Below are 22,109 nucleotides of genomic sequence, written 5' to 3'. Positions count from 1 at the left end.
GCAGCATTAAGCTTCACTGGAGCCAGCTCAATGCCAGATGAACCACTTCAGCAAAAGCCAAGCAGCCCTAAAAGCACAGTGGTGGCATATTCGAGCTAATATCCTAGATTTTTACCTCTGTGTGCAAAACATTTTTGCAAAAACCTCATTTCGGTAGATCTGAGAGTTGAGTCTTTATTTAAAATAAGTGTTTAATTTTGCATGATCTTGACAACCCATCCACTGATGGGGTTTGTATGTTTTAGATACATTATACTTTGGGTAGTCTTAATTGACTCAGGTCACGTGTTTGGACATTCTTAAATGTCTGCAACATCACCACCCAAATTTTTAAGCTGAGGTTTAGGTAAATAGAACTTCCCATTATGTGTAATTGGGTGCAGGAAAAAGTGTTTCAAGTAAAGAAAGTTGTAACATGTTTGAATGCCTTTTGTTAATCCTCTTGACATAGTGAAGAATGAAGATGTTATTGCTGGTTTAAATGTGAAATGTCTCCAAAGGCACATCGGTATTCTTCATACACTGTACTTCCTTACTGTTTAAAAAAACTATTAATCTAGGTAATACCAGTCTTCAGTAAAAAAAAGGAGATCATCAATTAGAATTAAATCTATCACAGTGATAACTGAAGGTTTCTGCAGTTTTCTACAGAAGTTTGCATTTCTACATTTAAAAAATATTGTGTTGTGGGGGAGGCTAGTTGTTTGTATCTTATGAATCAGCCTTGGAGATACACAAAATATAAGTATGTTTCTCTCCTCCCTGCAGTGTCTTTTTAGCCACTTTTATTTGGGCTGTTTATCTGCAGAGAAGAAGGAAATCAGAAAGAGTGTTAATGAAATTGAGTATGGTCTTTGTCTTTCATAGCTCAGCCAAGTTTCTAATGAATACGTTTCTCTGGGTAAAAGCCAAGAACTGTGTAATGCTGTGGATGGGTAAAAGCTTTACAGTTGTGTATCTGATCGCTACACTGGCATCTGTGGGAGGGAAGAAACCTTAAATATGCGAGTGGAGATCATCTAGTTATTTGTGGCATGGTAACAATGTGTATAAAGATATGATCTGACACGTATGTCAAAGTAATTCCTGTTGACTGACTTCAGGGAAAATGCATTGTAAATCCAACTACTACTTGGTGTGCTTGGGATTCTGATGCAAAGGTAGCTAGCTGCCATGGAACTTTTTCTTCTGGGGCTGTCAGATCATTTATTTTGCAATCATGCTGATTTTCTCTGATTTTAATTCATTCAAGAAAAGTCATCTTTAGAAAAACAAAACAAAAACCAGCACTCTTCCTTTCCTTTGCTTCTCTTTCTTGAAGCAACTGTCTGTATGTGGGAAATGGCATGTTAATGTCTTAAATTGGCAGGATGAATCCAGAAATGGCATTTGTAGTTTCTTGGTTTTTTTTTTTTAATAAAGTTCATCTTACCACAGAGTACGTCATTGCTGAAACTGAATTTTTGTAAGAGGTTTCATCTTTACCAACTTTCCTACCACCAAATTCTGAAACAGCTATTTTTAAAATGCTTTTAAAAGTGTTTTTTTTTCAACTCACAGCTATCAGATTTTCTTTATTTAATATTATCATGGCCATAGCAACGATACAGATGTATTTTAAGCACGCAAATGTGAAAATGGCCTTAACCGTTGCTACGAATGTCTGTCTTGTTCTTCATTGTACAACAATGATTATGCAAAAAGGGGCATAGGGGTTTATTAATTATTCAGCTCCAAGTCTGTTTATCTGGAAGAAGTATGTATAAAGTTATACTGGAAGTGATGCTTTCACTGGCTGCAGTTGCCAGCTTTGGTAACTGAAGCCCTTACCACTGTCAGTGCTTCCAGTCTCCAAATCATGTGGCAGACAAATTTGAGCCCATTTTGCAGGAGAGGGATTGAAGAGAAAAGAGACCGAGTGGCTTCCCAGGGCAATATGTGACGGGTGTGACAGGACTGGCTGTTGGGTACAGCTGATGCTGTCCTCAGCCAGGATCTTAGCAGAAAGTGCTCATCCTTTCCAAAGGAGATAACATTTTCCTTACCAGGATTGCATGATTTTCAGTATTTTATTTCTTCTTGTTCTCTGTGAAATGCAAACTGTAGTGCTAAAGACTGGAGTACTTGAGGAGGATGCCTCCCAAATTAGCAAACTGTGGTTTCTTATGGAAAACCAGCATCCAAGCTATTGATGAAATACAGCCTAGGATAATGAAAGGCCTACCAGGGTTCGAAAGACCTCCATTTACATAAATATGCAGAGACATCTGTTACAGTCATGAGTGACCTGCTGGTTTAAATCATCACCAGGGGAAACGTCGTCGATCAGCATCGCCTGCAGTAGCAGGTGCTACTTTAGGCAGCAGGAATTACTGAAGAGGTTTTCGATGAACAAAGACGACCTTTCCGCTTGCCAGGAAGAGACATACGGGAAATTGAAAGACACAGCACACGCCCACGGCCTTTCATTTGTGAGACACGATGAGAGCATAGTGTGTGCCTCTGTGTCCAAATCTCTACGTGATTAGTTATAGGTATAGTGTGGATGACAATGTTCCAAAGTTTATGTCTGAGGAGTATTATGTTTTTTGAAACCAAATTACTTATGTCAGATTCCCAAGCTGGAATGAATCATCAAGATTTAATGGAAAATGTTCAAAATAAATTCATCATCTAAGCCCAGTGTTTTTATTACCAGAGTATAAGCCCAAAATAGTAATGTAAAACCATCATCCTAAAGGTTGCGATTACTTAAGTGAAAAATGAAAGTTTAATTCTTGCTCACCATAATCTTATAATATTACAAGTTTATATAATGCAAGGATATTTGTATTCCTTGTTGGCTCAAGGTATATGGTGTTCTCTCTTTCTCTCCCCACTTTCCCCCTGCACCATTCACTGCATAACATGGCTTTGTAAGCAGAGAATCTGTCTTCAGTGGATGAATAACTGGACAGAAAACTGGATTTCAAATTTGGGGCTGCAGAAAGGTTATGATTTGGTGTGTTATATGTGACTGTAATTGTCAGCAGTTCTGAGAAAAAAAATGCTCACATGGTAAAAAGGAGTGTCCAAAGAACGTGTGGTAAAGCCACTGAAGTAAAAGAATTGACATTTGCAAAGTCTCCCAAGATATAAAATGCTCCCTCTGTGTTTCTCGTATATGTTAAATACTGCTCTCTAATTATAATAAAAGGTGCAGTACAGCTTGAGTACTTGATTCACAATATTTAATGGGTGCCTCACACTGGGACATTGCAGCTCTAATAACTGTGTGAGATCTTTAAATACCTTAGCAATTCCCACCTCTGTTTTGATAACACATTTTATACCAAATGAAGATAAAACAAAACCTGTTCTTTTCTCTCCTTTGAACAGAGCGTGGATCACACTTCTCGTAGACCTCATCATATTGAGGTTGGGCTAAGATGAGCATAACCAGTGACGAAGTGAATTTCTTGGTGTATCGCTATCTCCAGGAATCGGGTAAATTTCTGGTCTTTCCTCATAACTTCTGGTCATAAATGAAATGGGAAAATTGACTTTTCGCATGATATTGCTCTAGGAATGTTGCCTTGAGTGTTTCAGACTGATAGGCTAAATATTTCTCGCACAAACCCACATTTCTTTGAAATCATTGTCTTGAACATAAAAAAAGTGCAAACATGCACAGGTACAAAAGTAAACATTGCAGTTAGGCAAAACAAGGAAGTAAATAACATTATGTTAACAAATGTTTTGGTAGAGTAATATCATGTCAGCCAAAGTCATTTTTGGCAGCATGGGCACAAAGCACATATATGTTATATCTTTTTTCTTAGCTACCTGAAATTGTCTAAATTGGTTTTATGTTGGCTGTTAATGGAAATCTGTTTGCAAATTTCTGATGTTTTAGAATTTTGTTAGAGTGCTGCACAAAGGGTCAGTGTGGCTCTGTCTCAATATCACTTCCATTTCTGTCTGTTTTCCTGTTGGAAAATATCACAGGGCTTTTCCTTTTAGAAGGAAATCTTAAAAAAATATTAAATTGAAACTTAAATTTTGGGTTTGTTTCCATAGTCTTGTTTCCACTCTTTGACTGCAAGAAGTAGAGGGTCTATTAGCTAATGGAAAATATTTTGTTAGAGATGATAGGGGAGTTGAGAAACATTGACAAATAATTTATAGGCAGCATCACAGTTTACTTGGTACTGACCCTATGTTGGTAAAAGTAGAATTGACTAAAACTATTTCATGTTTCGTATGCTGAAATGAACAAAAATTTCTATGAAAAATACATGTTGTCCTGTCAGAAGCTTTGAAGCCAGTTTTAGAATAAACCCTCCAGACCTGAGAGATGTCTTGCACAGGGGACCAAAATCCCAGCATGATAAAAAGATGTGGGGTTAGCCTACTTCTGTTGGTCATTATAACTAGCATTCATTAGATATGTTACTTTGAGATGTTTCTTCTACTTGCAAGACTGTTTCTATCCCAGAAACCTAAATCCCTGCGTAAAGAACCTCCACTGAAATTACAAAGAAAATTTTTCATACTTTTTTAGTATTTGGTCTTTTAAAGCAGTTCTTTGAGAGTCCAGTTGTGGCCTGTGTTAGCTCTTTTCTCATGTTGTAATTCCATTCCACTGTCTAACAACAGAGCTTCATAAAAAAATAGTCTAGATCTGGCGTGCAAACAGATGAAAGAAAAAGAACTAACAAAACTAAAAACGTCATCCAGACAAAGTTTACTTTTAAAAATAAGCTGTTCTGTACCACAGTGGATAGAGCTTTTAGACATTAGAGTAGTGCACAGATGGACATAATCAAAGTGTAAAGAATCTTGAAATTATTTTACATTCTTATATTTGAGTTGTAGGAGATAATGCATGACAGTGTATTAATGCAGTAGCTTTTCCTGATGTGAAAAAAGAAAATTAACCTTTTTTATTTCTCTTGATACATCTGTAAGTGGATTAGTGTTGTGTAGTGATTCAGGAGACTTTACAAAGTCAGTCAAGAATGGTGGTATTCTAGGTAACCCATCTCCCACAAGCAAGTGGTCACTTTTGCCATTTTACAGAGAAGTTTACATACAAATTTTCATATTAATGGCAAGTTGTACTGCTCTTACCTTCATATGTAGAGGGCCAAAAGTTTCTCTTTTTTAGTCCACACATACTAAAGGCATTTTGTTTCCAGTGTTCTATTCTATTGTAAGAGAGTGAAAGTTCACTTTTTTTTTTCCCCGGGTACCTGTTGTTTAATCTTAACATGTAAAGCTTCCAGGCTTTCCCATAAAGTGTAGGCAAACGGTGGGAGGAAGAGAGAAATGATGAAAGGAAATACATATGGCCAAATATCTGTATAAAAAAGCATAATATCCCTATAATATTTCATGTATTTTTCATCTGCAATGCACAGAAATACTTGAGATTATTTGAAACACTATAAAAAAGATTCTGGTGAGTGCTCTATGCTTCATTATGAAAATGCTGGCAGATGATTCTAGAAGAGGTTTACCTCTTTTAAAATTGAAGTTAGGTGTGAAATTCAGTAATTATATTTCCTCCTTAATTTTCTGTCAGACCAGAAAACTTGCGTGGGAGAGTATTGATAGAGTTAAACTGTCTAAACCATTATTGTTGCTTTTTAACAAACCTTGGCATACTTAGGGGAGTTTCAGTGAACTGGAAAAAGCAAATGTTGTGCCAGAATTTTTAAAGGTTAAACAAGATGATCCAGGTAACTATAGGTCAAGCAAAATCACTGGAAGGCTGAGACTAAATATCTCCAACAAAGATGAAGGGATGACCTCATGCCAAATGCCAGCCAGCAAATTTTTATGGATAATAGATCTAGTCAAACAAACTTGATACTGCTTTTTCCAAGATCAGAAATGAAGGTGACAGAGAGAGCTGTGCTGACATTAATACACTTAGGCGTCTGCTTTATGACATTTACTTAGTGTTGTTGACACTGCAGTTAAAATTAAATAACAGTGAGTAAAATCAGTGTAATCCAGGGTTACCGAATGGATTAAAAAGGGGCTAACAGAAACATCTTGAAAAGTAATTAGAGTTGGGGAGTATTCATCTCAGAAGTTGCTTCTTGTGGGAACTCATAGGAATCTGTTCTTGGTGTAATAGTGCTCAATAGTTTTATCAGTTACCTGGAAGGAAATACAAAGTGATTCCCGAGTAAGTTTGCAGATGGAATGAAATAGTAAGTTGTGGCATTTGGTGAGTTATACTGACTGATCATGTGGTTTAACAGCCAGGGAGACTGCTTTGAGTTGCCTGCTGCTGGAGAAGATGTCTGCTCAAGGGGCAGTACAGTCAGATCCCCCCCATACAAGACAGGACTTGGACAAATTAAGGTTCTAAATGTTTAGCTGTATTAAAATAAGTGAGTAAATAGTTACCTCTTTACATAGGTGACTGTCTCAGTGTTTATCTACCCCCAGAAAAACAAAGCAGTCTGACATAATTTCCTTTTAGGCTCCATGTCTTAATGGCATAGGAATTCCACCACTAAGGGGACTAGGTGGTGTCACTTCCACTGAATGACCCCTTCTTGAGGTATAAAGAAAACAGGTGTTTATCTTCAGTTTAAGATTATTGCTTTCTATCCAAGGTCAAGTCTTGCAGTGTATAGTTTTCTTCTTTTTGCATATGAATTTTTTTGGTGCACAGTTTTAAATGACCATTCTCAAAAGTGCTGAGTACTTCCAAGCACTGTTTAGCTCAGGAGACAAACTTTTTAAAGTCAGGCTATATTTATTTTTAGGTGTCTTGATACAAAGTCTACTTTTAAGTGAAATGTTGGCCCCAATTACTAAAATCAGGCTTAGGTATGTCTACACTAAGAGTGTACAACCAGTGTTGAGATAGGAGCACACAAAATACTCTTGTGGTGGACATAGTTATACCAACAAAGCTAGTACACTGACAAAAGTGAAAAAAGCTATACCAAAGTAGCCACAATTCTGGCATCCAAATTATGTTGATTCGACTTTGTACCTCTTCAAACTCCTGAGAAGCACACTTTTGCTAGCAGCCATCTTCATTGCTGACATAGAACTTCACTTGTTTTTTTTCTGTTTCTAAAAAATCATACAGAATTCATAATGTAGAGTTTTCCTGTTCTGCTTTTCCCAAAAGAGAAACATGTATTTATTTGCCTTTTGGAATGGAGGTCTGAGTAGCACAAAACAATGAGGAGTAATAAGGATCCCAGGGAAATTTCTAAGAGGTTGGGGGGGTGGCAAAAAAAAAAAAGGGAAATAAAATCTCTCACATAATTTTTAATCTAAAATGTACTGTCATTAGTTGTGAGTGACAAATCCCATCATCAGTCCAAATGCTACAGTAAATTACCTTCCCTACACAGCCCAACATGTCAATGCAGTTATTAAAGCTTTTAAAAATTTGGTATTTTTGATGCATTGATCAATTTACTGTGTTCCTTTTCTAGCACTTAAATGCATGTTGTAGTCTAGAATTCTTGTCTGAAAATCAACTCCCCAGTTGTCTGTGTCTTACACTGTTCTCTAGTAGGGCATTTATTGTCATGGATGTCTGGCAATGACTGGTTAGAGTTAAGATGGTGTAGTAGTTTCTATTTTCACTCCTACTTTTACTTTTTGGTGTGAATTTCTCTGTGTTTTATGACACACACTTTCTCAGTGTATAATGTGCACCACATCTAAGACAATAAAAGCTCTAGCTAGATGTTTTTGCTAAAAGCTGTCAATGACACAGATACTGACTTGGGACAACTTACCCTTATACTTTAGAATTTTCACTTGGTTTCTTCCCAACCATAAAAATGAAGGCGGCTAAAAACATAGTTTTTTCCTTCTGTAAATTCAGGGTGATAGCAGCACATTGGTCGGCTTGGTTCACAGTTGACAGATTTTTCTTGTTTTCCTAGAAGATAAGATTCTCAGATTATAAGCACAGATTGAAGGGCATATAGAGCACAGAGGGCTTCTGTGAATCACAACACAAAATCCTTTGTAGTTAGGCATGTGCTCTTTCCTGTTAACCACATCCAATACATTTTACTGTCATTCTGCCTTTGGAAATTATGAGAGAATGCAAAGTGTGGATGTTCTGAAGCTTTGGGGATTTCATCATTGTGGAGGTGTTCAACTAGATACTAGTAGTCAGAAAAGTACTAAATTACATTTTGTCCAATGACATTTCTTATTTTTTTGAGAAGGAAGCAACGGAATTTGAAGGAAAATACCTTTTTTATAGAATCATGCTCCTTTTTAATGAAGAAACTTTATACAAAATGTAAATATCACATTTTTGGTGGGTAAGTTCTCAGGCAATAGTGAATGACTGAACATCAGTATTCTGTTCTTTTGAATTTGTGCCTTATGCAACAGTCTCTACTTATATAAGCCTGTGTAATTTTTCTGTGAAGTCCATGCTTTTCCTGTATGAGGTATGTTGAGAGTATTTTTTTGAACAACTGTGTATGGCACAGAGTTCCTGAGTCACAAATGAGAGAAGCGCATGTTGAAAATAATTCAAATTAAGCATAGCATAAAAGATTGGCATATATAGGTCAGCTAAATTTGCTTCAAAGCTAACTGCTTCCTTTGTGTAGGAAGGCTGCTGCTAGGTAGAAGGGGAATGTACAGTGCTTGTTTTTTTCTTAAATTATTAAAATCTATATCTTGAAGAATAATTCATTATAAGAATTAATCACTTTGTCAATAAAGGCATTTGTTCAGTGTGACAGTAGTGTGCAATGATGACAGAGCCATCATCATGGCTAGGCTTCACGAACGAAGATTTGGGAAGGCTCTATCCACATTTGCTACAGGCACGCTGGTGGCTTATGAGGCCAATACATGACAGACATGTCCAATTGCAAAAGGCACAGCAGAAAGACTCCTTAGATGGTGTATTCTGCAAGACACAATTCTTTCTGCGTTGCCTTTTCTCCTCGAGAGTGATCCTGCGTGCGTTCTCGAAGGAGACAGCAGCGTTATAGATGGTGTGTCTCCAGGCCTCCCGATTGGAGGCCAGAGTAGACCAGTTATGTTGATCAATATGACCAAGGCTGAGATGTTGTTTCAGGGAGTCCTTGTATCTTTTCTTCGGGGCTCCTCTCATGCGGCAGCCAGTGGCAAGTTCACCATAGAGCAAGATCTTAGGGAGGCGGTGGTCCTTCATCCTGGAGACGTGCCCTGCCCAACGCAGCTGTGTTCTCAGTAACGTGGCCTCAATACTTGTGACTGCTGCTTGTTCTAGAACAGATGTATTGGTCACATAATCTGACCAGTGGATGTTTAGGATTGTACGAAGGCAGCGTTGATGGAAGCATGCTAGGAGACGCAGGTGGTGGCGGTAGATGACCCATGATTCAGATCCATATAAGAGAGTTGACAACACTATGGCCTTGTAAACACTGATCTTGGTGCTTTTCTTCAAGTGTTTATTACGCCATACTCTTTTGTGGAGTTTTCCAAAAGCACTGTATGCCTTTGCTAACCTGTTGTCTATCTCTCCGTCAGTCTTACCATTTGAGGAGATGAGGCTGCCTAGGTAATTAAACTGTTGGACTGATTTGAGCTGACAGAACCAGTGGATAATGATTTTTCTTTTGCCTTTTTAATGTTTTTGTCCAGTTTGGCTCGTTAGAGTCATAGAAGAGTTCTGTCTGGATGGTGTCTCAGGAGATGACAGAATCAGAGAATAGTTCAGGTTGGCAGGGACCTTTGGAGGTCATCTAATCCATCTCCCCTGCTCACAGCATGGTCAGCTGCAGCGAGTTGCTCAGGGCTGTGTCCAGTTGAGTTTTGAATATCTCCCAAGGATCGAGAGTCCACAACCTCCCTGGACAGACAGTTCCAATACTTTATCACCCTCACAGTAGGAAAGCAGTTTATTTTGGAATTTCACATGTGTTTCATTTGCCTCTTGTTCTGTCACTGGGCAGCACTGGAAAGATTTTGGCTCTATCTTCTTTGCACCTCCCTCAGGCATTTATTCACATGGATAAGGTTCTCTTCTCTAGGCTGAGCAGTCCCAACTCTCCCAGCCTCTCCTTGTATGGCAGATGTTCTGGTCCACTGATCATCTTTGTGATCTTCTGCTGGACTCTCTCCAGTGTATCCATGTCTCTCTTGCACTGGGGAGCCCAGAACTGGATACAGTGCTCCAGACATGTCTCACCAGCGCTGAGTAGAGGGCAAGGATCCCCTCCATTGACCTTCTGGCAACACATTTTGTAGCGCAGCTTAGGATGCTCTTGGCTTTCCTTGCTGCAAGGGCACATCGCTGGCTCGTGTTCAAGTACTCCAGCCTCCTGCTCAAGCCTGAACAGCCTCAAAGATCTTTTAAACAACCTGTAGGTAAAGGTGCTGTCAGCAGGGTAGTCACTGGAATGTTCTTGAGGCTTTGTATGTAGCTACGCTCTAAAGGAAGGATGGAGACCTTTTGTTTGCTGAGGGGAAAATGCATCCTTGAAATGACAACCTGCCAGCCAAAGATTAAACAAACATTTTAGTGTAGTTTCAGTAACAGTCTGTGGTTGCATTATTTGTGTCTACATACATGTTATCACTCTCCCTTGGGCCATGTATGTTCTGCCTGCAGCACAGAGTAACTGGAGTTTGTAGATCGACCTCAGCTGCACAGATGTGAGGACACTTGTGTATTTTGTTTACCTTCTCTTTGCACAGGTACTTTTGTGCTAGTGTAACTGAGTGCTGAAACAGGTATTACTGAATAAATAAAGTAATACATTTTTAGGACATACATAAAAGCCAAGTGTTTAAACCTGGCCCTAAAGTTTGTGTGCCTCAGTTTTCCTCTTTGAAAATAAAGCTAATCCCACATACAGCACCTCAAAGCAGATGTTGAAAGTTTATAGTCCTAAAATATATTGAAATCCTCTGAGTAAAGATTATTACAGGGGGACTGGGACAATATTTAACATTCTTTTTCAATTATTTCAGATTGCTGTTTATGAATTAATAGGTGAATCACTAAACATAGTATGAATGAGATGCTAACTATATTTTTCAGGAACTGGTGTTAAGACTGAAGGCAGGGATTCTTTCACCTTTTTAGCTGTACAATGGCAAGGCTTTGGAGCAAAACAAACTCCACTTTTAATTCTTATGATTTAGCACAGGTCTGATTTGTGGGCATGCAGTCCTATTTGTATTATGTATTATCCTTCTTAGGACCAGCCTACAATTAACATAAAATGACTTAAGGCTTGTTCCAAATCTTTGATATATTGGAAGTTGGCTATAGAACCAACTTTTGTGTCTTTTCATGAATTTTTGTAGATAAATAAAGCCACAGTGTTATTCGAGGAGTGCAATATGTGTTAAAGTGACCCTTGGATAGGAAAACCTGAGAAGTGTGACCAAAAAAATGGTGTGGTTTAAATCAAAGTGTTTCATAAAAGTCACCTCAGAATGAATGTTCTTATACAATGGGAAACCACCTGTAACTATACATATTGCATATAATACAACATAATATATATATAATGCTTCCAGAATAATATGTTTGGAGTAAAATAGTGTATTATCAAAAGGATGTATGTAGGGATTTTACTAAACTGCATCTCCTTTTTTTTTAATGTCTCCTCTACTTCATGTATTTCTTCTAACTAGGGAGATAGTGACTGTATGATTCCAGAAACAGTGAGACTGACTGAATTTGAAATTATACTTCATAGTTTGAGAATGGATGACTGCTAAAAAGACAAATCCATTTCTAAAATCAGAACTGTATTATTATGTACAGTTTCTGTCTCTGCTAGTAAACATTTATTCTCTTTGTAAACACTAAGTACATTTTAAGAAAATCAGGGTCAGCATTAGAAGACAAAAAGCTTTATTGGGCTGCAGTTCCCAAACCATTTTTTATAAACTTATCAAAGATATAAATCTTGGGAAGAATGAAGCTGATAGGTTAAAAGTAAATACTTTTCCCAGCTTCCTTTAAAGATTAGCAACTCGATTTGTAAGCCAACAGCACCTGTGCAAGTCAAAACCAATTGCATACTTTTTTCATAGAGCAGTGAATATGAACTAGCAGTATTGGTTGGTTTCACAAAATCCAGATTTCACCATGGAGAAGAAAAAGTATTTTTACAGCTAATGAAGTTATTTTTGTCATGCTTTCTTCTGGTAATATTTTCAGAACAATGTAATAAGCTGTATGAGAGCCATTTTTAGGTTGGTTTATATGCACAGAGGTTTGTGACCAGATATCTTTTTATGTATATACTTATAAACAATAGTTTCAAATGTTTTGTGGGGGGACTCAAGAGGTCCTTTTGAAAACTTCTGTTTATTCTACCCATTTATCTTGCATAAAAGCAAGATAAATGCTGTGTAAGAAAGCAGTACTTCGTGCAGAATTTTTAAGTTCATGTGAAGGAAAGAGTATTTCCTGCTTACCTCATATTTCCTTCTAGGTCTTGTCACAGTTTTCTGAACTTGGCTGTTTTGATTTTACTTCAGCCTGAAAGTTGCCATTTGTTGGATCTTGGACACTGAGCAAACGCGCTGATTCTTAAGTTGTACAAACGTAAACAATTACACCTTTGCAAACTTAATCCATAGCACAAGTTTTGTTTCTGATCACTTTGTGTTCTGTTTTTTAAAACTTGCATAAATGCAGGATTTTGGGGGTATTAAGAAAATAGCATATTGGGTGGAAGACAGATGTCTAAAGGTCAAGATGGCTTTGCTAGCAAAACCAGTGCACTGCTAAGCATTTGTCATTTTACTGCCATTCATTATGGGCCACCACTTATAGGTGTATATTAGAACAGAGAGAAGAACATAGCTGAAGGGCAATATGTATGACTGTGAAAGTCTCTTCTATAAATGTAATCCTTAAAAGTCTCTTTCTTTGGATGTTTGGTTGCACAGACATGACTAAAAGATAACAACATCCTGCTAATTTAAAGAAGATTATTTTTTCCTTGCTGTGACCTTTGTAAGCAGCTTCAAAACTTGCCCATAGTTGCATTGAATTGCTAGATCTGTGTTGATATTTATTTGCAATTGTCATTCTAATTTACACAGAGTGACTGAAAACAGGGATTATTTCAGATCTTGTTTTCAAGAGATTTTTATAAGTTCTATTGGTCGTGTTCTGTTTTCTCTCTGTATTTTATTTCTCTTTTTGTTGATTTGCAGTCCTCAGAAAGGCTTACACAGTGTGTGCCAAGTACTGCTCATCAAAAATCATTTCCAAGTTGTATTAATCTTTTCCAACATATTTTCCTGCATGAAAAAGAAAAAAAAGATACCTGCCAAAAACATTCTTTGGCACATAATAAAATAATTTTGGGTAGCAGACATTTACTCTGAATTCTTGGCAGAAGGGGAACAGGTCAAATATCCAAGAAAAAAGAGCAGAATGTTTAATATTAGTGAATAATCGCTTCTACAATACTTTGGGTAACTAAGCATGCTATAATTTCACCTACAGCTAGGAATCCTTTCTTTTTATTTCCCAGGAACTGTGAAAGTGCTTGTAATACAGGACATATTTCCCAGGGTTCTGAAAATAATTTTAATCATTCAGCAATCCTAATCTTGAAACAAATGTACAAGCCCTATTGTTCAGCTGATTTTTCTAAAAATATATTTCAACTGCAGTTCTCTGTTTTAAATTGCTAATGTGCGTCCTTGTTAAGCCCTTTATGTAATTGCAAAGGTAAGACTTCAAAATAAGCAGACACTGCCAAAAACAGAGAGGCATTTTAGGATGTAATACTGAGAAAGAAAAAGCTCAGCTAGGAGAAGAATCTCAGTCTGCTGTGAATAATAAGCAAGATGTGCTGTAGGATTTTGTCCACCTTTGTTTTTTAACTGTTAGTAGAATCTTATTAGTGGCTTGAGGCACTAGACACTTATTAACTGCAACCAAACATATTTCAGAGAAGCTAGTATCCTTTTTGTGAAGCCTTTGCATGTATGTACACTGGGGGTTTATGACCATATTTTTATGGATACATACTTAAATTTAGACAGTAATCTAAGGAGAAACAGGATAGGGATCCATATTACATTCTCAGTTCTCACTCACTGCATCATGTAGAAGGGGGAATACTAGACTAAGATGGTAGCTGCAGTCAAGTACAGTGAAGAACATCACTGTAATTCTCTTGGGCCATGGCAAGAAATTACATCATTTACCTGAGGAACTAGATTAGCATTAGGCCTCCAATTAAGAAAATATAGTTGCTCTAAGTTAAGCTATTTGCTTCTGGTTTTGCATCCAGACATTGCATTCAATTCTGCCCGTAGTGATACATGTCCCTTACTCTTCTCTACACTGGTAAATCTAGACCTACGGAAGTCTTAATTTAACATTAACTGGTTTTTTTGTACATTAGTATTTGGAGGAAATTACTTTATTAGTGGTCATGTTTCACTGGCGTTTTTTGTGGATTTTTTTTCAACTGCACTGGTTGGGCTCTAATTTATTTCAGAACACCACATTGCACCACTCTTCCATTCTTGCCTAACTGCTTAGATGGCACTCCCAAGACCCAGATGTCAAACTTGAGGTGAATGTTTTTCGACTGGTTGCATCTGATTTCTTTGGCAAGCAGTTGTGCAGGCAGCTGTGGAATTACTTGAGTTTGGTAACGTGGTAAAGCAGCTGATGAGATTGTGTGGGGATGTCTATTCCTCCTGCATGTGATTTTCTTTTGACTCATAACACAGTGGATTGTTCCTACTTGATGTTGTCTAAATTTCCCAGGATTTTTGCCCATATACCCATTTATAGTCAGAATAGATGACTTTCCTTTGCCCCTCACAACCATATTTTTTTGTTTTCCCCTGCAGCCTGTACAGCTGTAGTCAGCTCTTATGTGCCCTCCGTTCTTACATGAATTGTACTTTGGTCAAAGTCTAAGCAGTAGTGCCAGGTACAAGACTTACTTAAGAAAACAGGCACTTGTGCATCTGGAAAACTCAAGATTGCCGGTGGATCCCATTATAGCAGCTGCAGGTTGATTCTACTGAGCTAGAAGTTTTAATAAGTTCTAAAGCCTTGCTCTTTTTTGTATCCTGAACCTGCCTGTGTCCTATACTTTAAAAGAGAACACTATGTTACTTCGGAGGTGAGGGTTGGAGGAGATTGTTTTGGGAATTCCCAAAAAGAAAGAAAACACAATGTCAGAGAAATCAATTAAATAAAAAGTGCTGGTTGTTTCCACCTGGAGATGGTTAAATTATTAGAGAAAAAGAAGGGATTGTCAGACAGATTATGCCTTCTTTTTTTTTTCTCCTCCCTTTTTATTGAGGTAATAACATCACTAATTTAGTCATTTACAGAAATTGAACCTAAGATGTCTGTATTTGCAAACCTCGGTCTGGAGTGCTTGAGTTAAAGAAATAGGAAAATTTACTGAAGGAATGACATAGACTTCCATATGAAATCTCACTAGTTTCCAGGACAGAGGGCCACACTGAGCATTAGTTATACAAAGACTTGTACTCAGTGTTGGGATAAAGATGCTTGAGGTGTGTGTAAAAGGCAACTTTATGTTCATAATTCTTTATTCTCTACAGTAACAAATGTTTCAGTGAAGGACCTTACAGTGTGAATGATTAAACTGAGTAATTTGCAAAGAACTTAAAAACATGGGATTTCTCAAAAATTATTTAAACGGCATACTATTTGGATTTACCAGAGAAAACTAAGTCCAGTTCACAAACAGAAAACTTGCACAGTGTTCTACAGATCACTTAACCATTGTTCATCAGGGCATCCCCAAGGCAACTCCTGAGTAACCAGCAAAGACTGCAAGAGTTTAGAAGTCATTGCTTCCACAGACCCCTCTTTGTCATTCCCCTCACCTGTACAACCACGGCAGTAGGTGCTGTAGCTGTAACAATTCAAGACTGCAGTTTAAAAAAGATGTTTTTTGCGGTGCTAAAAGGATCAGAAACTGAAAGGAGCACTTGGTGGGTGTCAGTTAACTGAGCTGCAACTGCCAGATGAGCTGGTGTAGGGAATACTCAGCACCACCCCAGTTGTGAGCCTAGAAGGAGGAACGCTTTGCTCCCAGAAGAGGTGAAGCACATCTCTGGAGAAGACAGGTCATTCCCCAGGCTGCATGGCTTCCCAGTTGTCTTTCCTACACCTACATTTCTGCTGTGAGCCAGGCATGTTGCAAACAGTTAAAACTACGTAGCCTGCAGGTCAAACAAGCAGAACATCATTAGGTTAATTAAATAAAATTTAGTCATTTTATGATCAATGACAAATCTAGTTTTAAAGGAAGGCCATTTTTAACTGAAAAAGGAGCTGTCAAAGAAAAAAAAATCTCTATCATCTCCATTTTTGCAGTTAAAGCAAAACCTATCAGTGAAATTTTGCAAAACACAGTCTTACATATGCATTTTTTGGCACTGCCTAGGGCAAGAATTCCCAAATGGCTGTGTACGTACCTCTGAGAGTATATACAGACACCTCGGTGTGGGAAAAGATGCAGCACAGAACCGGAACCTGTTACCACTGTCAGTACAAAAAAGTGTGGGAAACTCCCAATGAGGAATTCCACTGAGTTTTCAAGTCTGTTTTTGACTTGCATAACAATTTTGGGGGGGTGGAGAGGGTCATTTAAGTAATTTTTTCTTTGTTCATTGTTTCCTCTCTGCTTTTATGCTCTATAAAATGCTTCAAGCCCAACTATTCCACAGGTAATAGATCACTTCCATTCATACCAAGATTGTCCCAAGACCTTCACTGTTCATTTGGATATATTTTTCATGTATAATAATGTATTTACAGATTATGCATAGTTTGGTGGTTTCTGTTTTCTCATCTTTTTTAAGGCAGAAAAAACCTGGAAGCATTTTCTTAGGTCTTCTGAAAGATGCAGTTCAGGGCACTGGTCATGTCACAGCACAAGTGATTGTCTGGGTCACTGCTATGAAACCCGTTCAGTGTGTGGCCATGCTTTCTCCTCTTCAGCCCTTTGTGTTTATGTCTTTAACCTTAAAAGCTCAGTCTCATTGCATGTTTCCTCAAAGGGTTTATTACATTAAGATTTTGTTTACTGGTACTATTTGAATAGAAATTATTGTTTTATAGAGTGATTATTACAGTCACCAAAATGACAGAATTTATGAGAAAGAATGCATATGGACACAGATTTGCAACTTTCATTCATTTCACTGCTGCTACAGCATTTTCAGTTTGTGTCTACTGTAATTTCGCGTCATCCCTACCACATCCTTTCTTCAGATCCTGACTACAGAGCACCTTCTGTCTCTGTTCATGCTCCTCAACTGCCTTGACAGACTGGAAGTGGGGGTGGTGCTTGTGTTTCAGCTTTGCATCCCTGGTGTGGTTTCATGAAAGTAGGAGGGCCAAGTTAGCAAGCTAACATTTTTTAAAAATTGCCTTTGTTTAATGGAAATCACCTTTTTGTAAGACTGAACTATAGAGCTGCAACTTTGCTCTGCATTTCATTGTACATTGATGATATCTGGTAACTATAAAAGTAAAGCTCAGGTGATTCTTCAGTGTTACCAGAAAACGGATGTAGGTACAGCTTCGTTGAGGATGTTGTTAACTGTGTGTGTTACTTATAAAAAGCAGTCTACTTTCATATGAGCCTTATATATGCTACAGTAATACAAGAAGTTAAGAGGGAATTAGCTGTCAGTTGGAAGACTGGTTAGCATGTTTCTTTTAATTACAATTGTGTGGGACGATTTTTTCAAGAGTGGTGAGAAGCACCATGTCCAGCAGCACCCATTTAAACAGTTTTGCTTTACTGATGTTTCAGTATTTGGATCTTCTCAGATCCAACTGGAGGTTGCTCTTCAGCGACAGTGTACACAGAAGTTTTGTGTTTCTTCATCTAACAGGTGCTTTGGTAATAGTTTCTTAGCATCAAGAGAAACGGTAAGATAACAAGATTTGTTGCAAAAACACAACTGGGTTTTGTACTGAGAAGTTTCTTCTCTCACATGCAGTGAGGTGAGATGTGTTACTCTTTGGGCATGTGGCAACTCAGTACTGGACAAAGAGGTTAGCTGTGTTCCATAATCATCTGTCTCCTGGCAAAGAAGGGGCTTAATATGTGGCAGCAGACAACTAAAAAGTCTGTAAGATACCAAATGTAATAATGAGAGGTAAAAAGTCATTGTTAAAATTATGCCTACCATAGATCCATAGTCATGATTTTCCTTTTTTTTTTTTTTTTTTTCATTTTCTATCCATGTTTGTTGATTGCCATTTTTATGCCCTCCACCTGTCGTTTTAATCAGAGACCATGTTACAATTTGCTGAGCTGGTGACTTACAAACTAGCTGCTGGGGTTTTTCAGCAGCCGCCTTCAGTGCTCTTGGACAACAGCTTCATTTTCTCGTTCTTACGTAGACTTGCTGATTTATCTGTCATGTGTTTTTTTAAGTCCATTCTTTTTTAAGAAAGTTGTATTACTGTTGTTGATTAATTGAAAACCACTGAAATATAAATTGAGAGGGATCTGATTCTCTAATTCTGGTTGGTTGCATGCCATGCATTTATAGATATACGCAGAGATTTCAGTGTTCAGTGGTCAGGCCCTGGATCTCTCAGAGGCAGGCTGTGTATGCAGGCTGTGTATGCTTGATACTTGATTTCTTCCTCATTGTGGTACCCAGTAACATGCCTAGGTGTCCTACAAAACTAACAACAAGGGAAAACACTGCCTTGCAGATCTTATAGTCTGTTTTGGGTACAGCAGGGGGTCCAGCAGCTCATAAACTAGACCAGGTCATAAAGAGCAATACAGAATAAGAATTGGACCAGGGATTAGATAAATGATATTGCAGTTTTTCAGGTGAACTTTTTCTGTGCTTTATTTTCATGCCTAGTAATCCTACATAATTCTGTTGATAGGCAGACCTGCCACTTCCTAAAAAATGTCCAAAGCATCCCAAACATTCCCCAAAACTGGGAGAGTGCCAGGAAGGAAAGTTAGGGTTGGGAAGGGAGAGAATGGGGGTTGTTACCAGGAAAAAGAGAAAAGCAGCAGCAAAATAAAATGTGTGGTGGGGGGAAGGGGAGAATCACAGAGAAATACATATCTCAGTTTCAGTGCCTGTGGTGGGAGGCATTCTGTTTCTCAGCTTGTTTTTATTAGCTATCTATGTTCATAATTGAACTAGCTGCAAAAAGGATGTTGAAAAGAGAAAAAAAGCATTTCTGTGGCACGAGCCCAAAATCACATCCCCAGCCTGCACACAAGTGGACATTGCAGTGATACGGGGGAAATCCCTTAACGGACAAAACTATAAATGAAACTACTCTTGACAAGGGGAAGAGGCACAGCTATATTTAATGGCAGTATTTTCATTTGAAAGCTGCCTTTTTTTTTTTTTTGGCTTTGTTGTTTTTTTTTTTCTTGTCTATTTGGTGGAGACCGTGAGGGTTCTTCCTGTTTGAGACAGTGCATGGGTGGTTTCCCCAAGGCTTTTAATGTTAGATTAATGCTCTGGAGACAGTGTGATGATAAATGGGTTCCTACAGTTATATCTACATCCTGTTCCCCCTCCCCCCTCCCACAGCTGCCCCTACGTGCAGTTGCTCTGCAGCGCTCGCCTTCATACCCAGCAACAGTTCTGAGCAGCTTCAGCCAGCATTTAAGGCAACACTCTTTAAAATTTGTCCACTGAAATCCTTTGATTTTTGGTGCCATCACCTTCACTGCCGCTTATTTACTCAGACAATGACAAAAATAAAACAGGGAAGAGAAAGACTTCTGGCTAAAATACAGGCTGCCACATTGGCTTTTCATGTGCTGCCTGGCAGATTCCAATTAATTGCTTTTGCTGTTACTGTTCACATACAGAAATTAGGTTTTTCTGTAGTTTCACATTTTAATGGTAGTGCTCTGCCCATCATATATACAATATATGAGAGAGAATTTGAAATCCCTGGTATAAGGGAATGTCTCCCCTGTGTCAGCTGCATCTATGCCTGGATTTTGTACAACTTGCATGCTGGTAGGGATTTAAGTGTGCAGCTTCAGCAAACAACCAGCACTGAAATTCAGCAAGGGAAATGGAGACTTGAGGCACGTTTTTTAACTGGACCTACCCTTCTGGCAATTGATGTTTTTCGTGTGTTTTGTGGGGGTTTTTTTGTTTCAGTTAGTGCAGTTATTTTTGTCTGCCTGCATTTCCATTTCTGTACACCTCCCCAGGTGGTGGGGGATGGGTGGTCAGGATGGCTCTGGATGACCTCCCCGGCTCGGTGCCGCCAGCCCACATCCTTCTGCTTACACGGTAGTGTCTCTCAGATCTCAGGACAGAATTATTTTTAGACCATGAAGGTGTATCTGACTGGTGCATTTAGATTTCATGTCATGGCTTCCTTTTCCTGCTCTCAGGTTTCTCCCACTCGGCCTTTACCTTCGGTATCGAGAGCCACATCAGCCAGTCCAACATCAACGGAACACTAGTGCCACCTGCCGCACTCATCTCCATCCTCCAGAAGGGGCTCCAGTATGTGGAGGCTGAGATCAGCATCAATGAAGTAAGTACCACCAACCCCTTCCCCCTGTGCCACCGCCACTGCCCCCACTGGCCAGCACACTGGAATGTGCCAAGCAACACGTCCCAACAGCTCAGAGACATGAGCCACTGGTACCCAGTTTCTCTTGATCTGCTTTCATTTTATTCCTCGTACCGCACCCCGTCCCCAGGTGAGAGCTGAAAAGCTCTGAGACATATTTCAGTTTTTAGCTGTGGCATTGAGGCCTTCTTTGTGCTGTTTAAGTGGATATTAATGGTGTTTCTGCTACCCCAGTCAACAGATGTTGGGTGCACAGGTTCTTGCAGCAAACAAGAAAAGCCATCTGTGTTTTTACGGCCTTGTGTTTTCAAGGTCACAGCAGAATTTGGCAGGGAAAACCTGCAGTGTAGGTTAAAACTTCACTCCCTGACACCTCCTAGCAGGCAGCACTGCTTGCAAGCCATGAGAAGCCTGATAAAAAATCCACGGAGGTCACTGGAGAGTGATTTCAGTGACTTTGACTCAGATCATATAAGACCAGGCATCCTGTACGTGGTGAAACCGGTGTGTGTAAATTCTGATTGTGTCTGGGGTGCAGGTTGTCCGTGGGGATTGTACAAACAGCTACAAAGTGTCTCTGTCCTCCTTGAACTGCCAGGGGAAACAAAGAAGGGATGTGGGAAAAGCCAGTGTTTTTGCCCTGCCAACCTTAAAGACATGATGCTTTGGGAGGGAGTGAAGCATGACAGATAAGCAAGCATTGCTTTACCAAATATTTACCATACATATCTGTGATTGACAGACATCTGTAATAAACATTAATACAAAAAAGGTTTTGCTTTTTCCTCTATACCTGAATGTAGCATGTGAACAGCATGGGTGAGAACAAAGGGATATAAATGGAGAAAAGGTGGTGTTGTTTGCAATGTGTAGTTTGAAAACTCTTGTTTTTATCCAAACATTCTGTGCAGTTTTCTTTTTATGACTTGATAATCACTTATAAGATTTGTGTATGTGTTATTTTGTAATTGGGGCAATGACATTTGACATTTGTGCCAGGCTGCACTTTGATGCAGTTGTAATAACAAACCCATGTTAGGAAGCTGTCCCAATTTGCTGCTACTTAACATTTTGCCCCATGCCTGAAATTGGAGCCACACAGTTGGAAACTTTCAGCTGTGAACAGCACCTATATCAGTTCAGGTTGTATGAGACCTGTAGGGACCTGCTTTTCATGGGTCCAGCTTCAGAATTGCCCTAAATTGAGAGAACCATCTAAAAATAGACCTGTTGTCACCATTAAAGTTCATGTTGCTCTCATCCTGGTTTGATTCAGGTTGAATAAGGCCCTGAGCAACCTCGTCTTAGTGGAAGATGTCCTTGCCCATTGGTGGGGGTTGGAACTAGATGTTCTTTAAGCTCCCTTCCAACCAAAACCACTCTATGGTTCTGTTCAAATACATCCTGTTCAATATGTTACAACTAAGCAAAGGCCATTTTTGCTACAACTGAATGCCAGTAAGGGCTACGTTTATGCTTCATATATACTTTTTTACCTGAATTACTTGAGTGGCAAGTAATCAGTAAACTAGTGTATAATCTG

The 22,109-nt window shown here is 38.7% G+C and overlaps 1 protein-coding gene across 7 annotated transcripts in view; it reads left to right on the top strand.

Annotated features, from left to right (window-relative positions):
- Positions 1-22,109, top strand: part of TBL1X (transducin beta like 1 X-linked) — a 197,626-nt gene that overhangs the window by 140,125 nt on the left and 35,392 nt on the right. For 6 of the 7 annotated variants that reach the window (XM_051794958.1, XM_051794961.1, XM_051794956.1 and 3 more), the window contains 2 exons: positions 3,379-3,486; positions 20,382-20,527. In XM_051794958.1, the coding sequence (XP_051650918.1) occupies positions 3,429-3,486; positions 20,382-20,527 (204 nt within the window). In that variant the 5' untranslated portion in view covers positions 3,379-3,428. Of the gene's footprint in view, positions 1-3,378; positions 3,487-15,994; positions 16,067-20,381; positions 20,528-22,109 lie in introns of those variants that run through there. The other variant, XM_051794962.1, reaches the window with a different exon arrangement.

This window comes from Manacus candei, unplaced genomic scaffold, assembly GCF_025592945.1.
Source record: "Manacus candei isolate 608988 ecotype Guabito, Panama unplaced genomic scaffold, ASM2559294v1 h1tg000041l, whole genome shotgun sequence".
Classification (NCBI taxonomy): Eukaryota; Metazoa; Chordata; class Aves; order Passeriformes; family Pipridae; genus Manacus; species Manacus candei.
The sequence above is the reverse complement of the archived record's forward strand: the minus strand, read 5'-3'. Positions and strand labels throughout refer to the sequence as shown.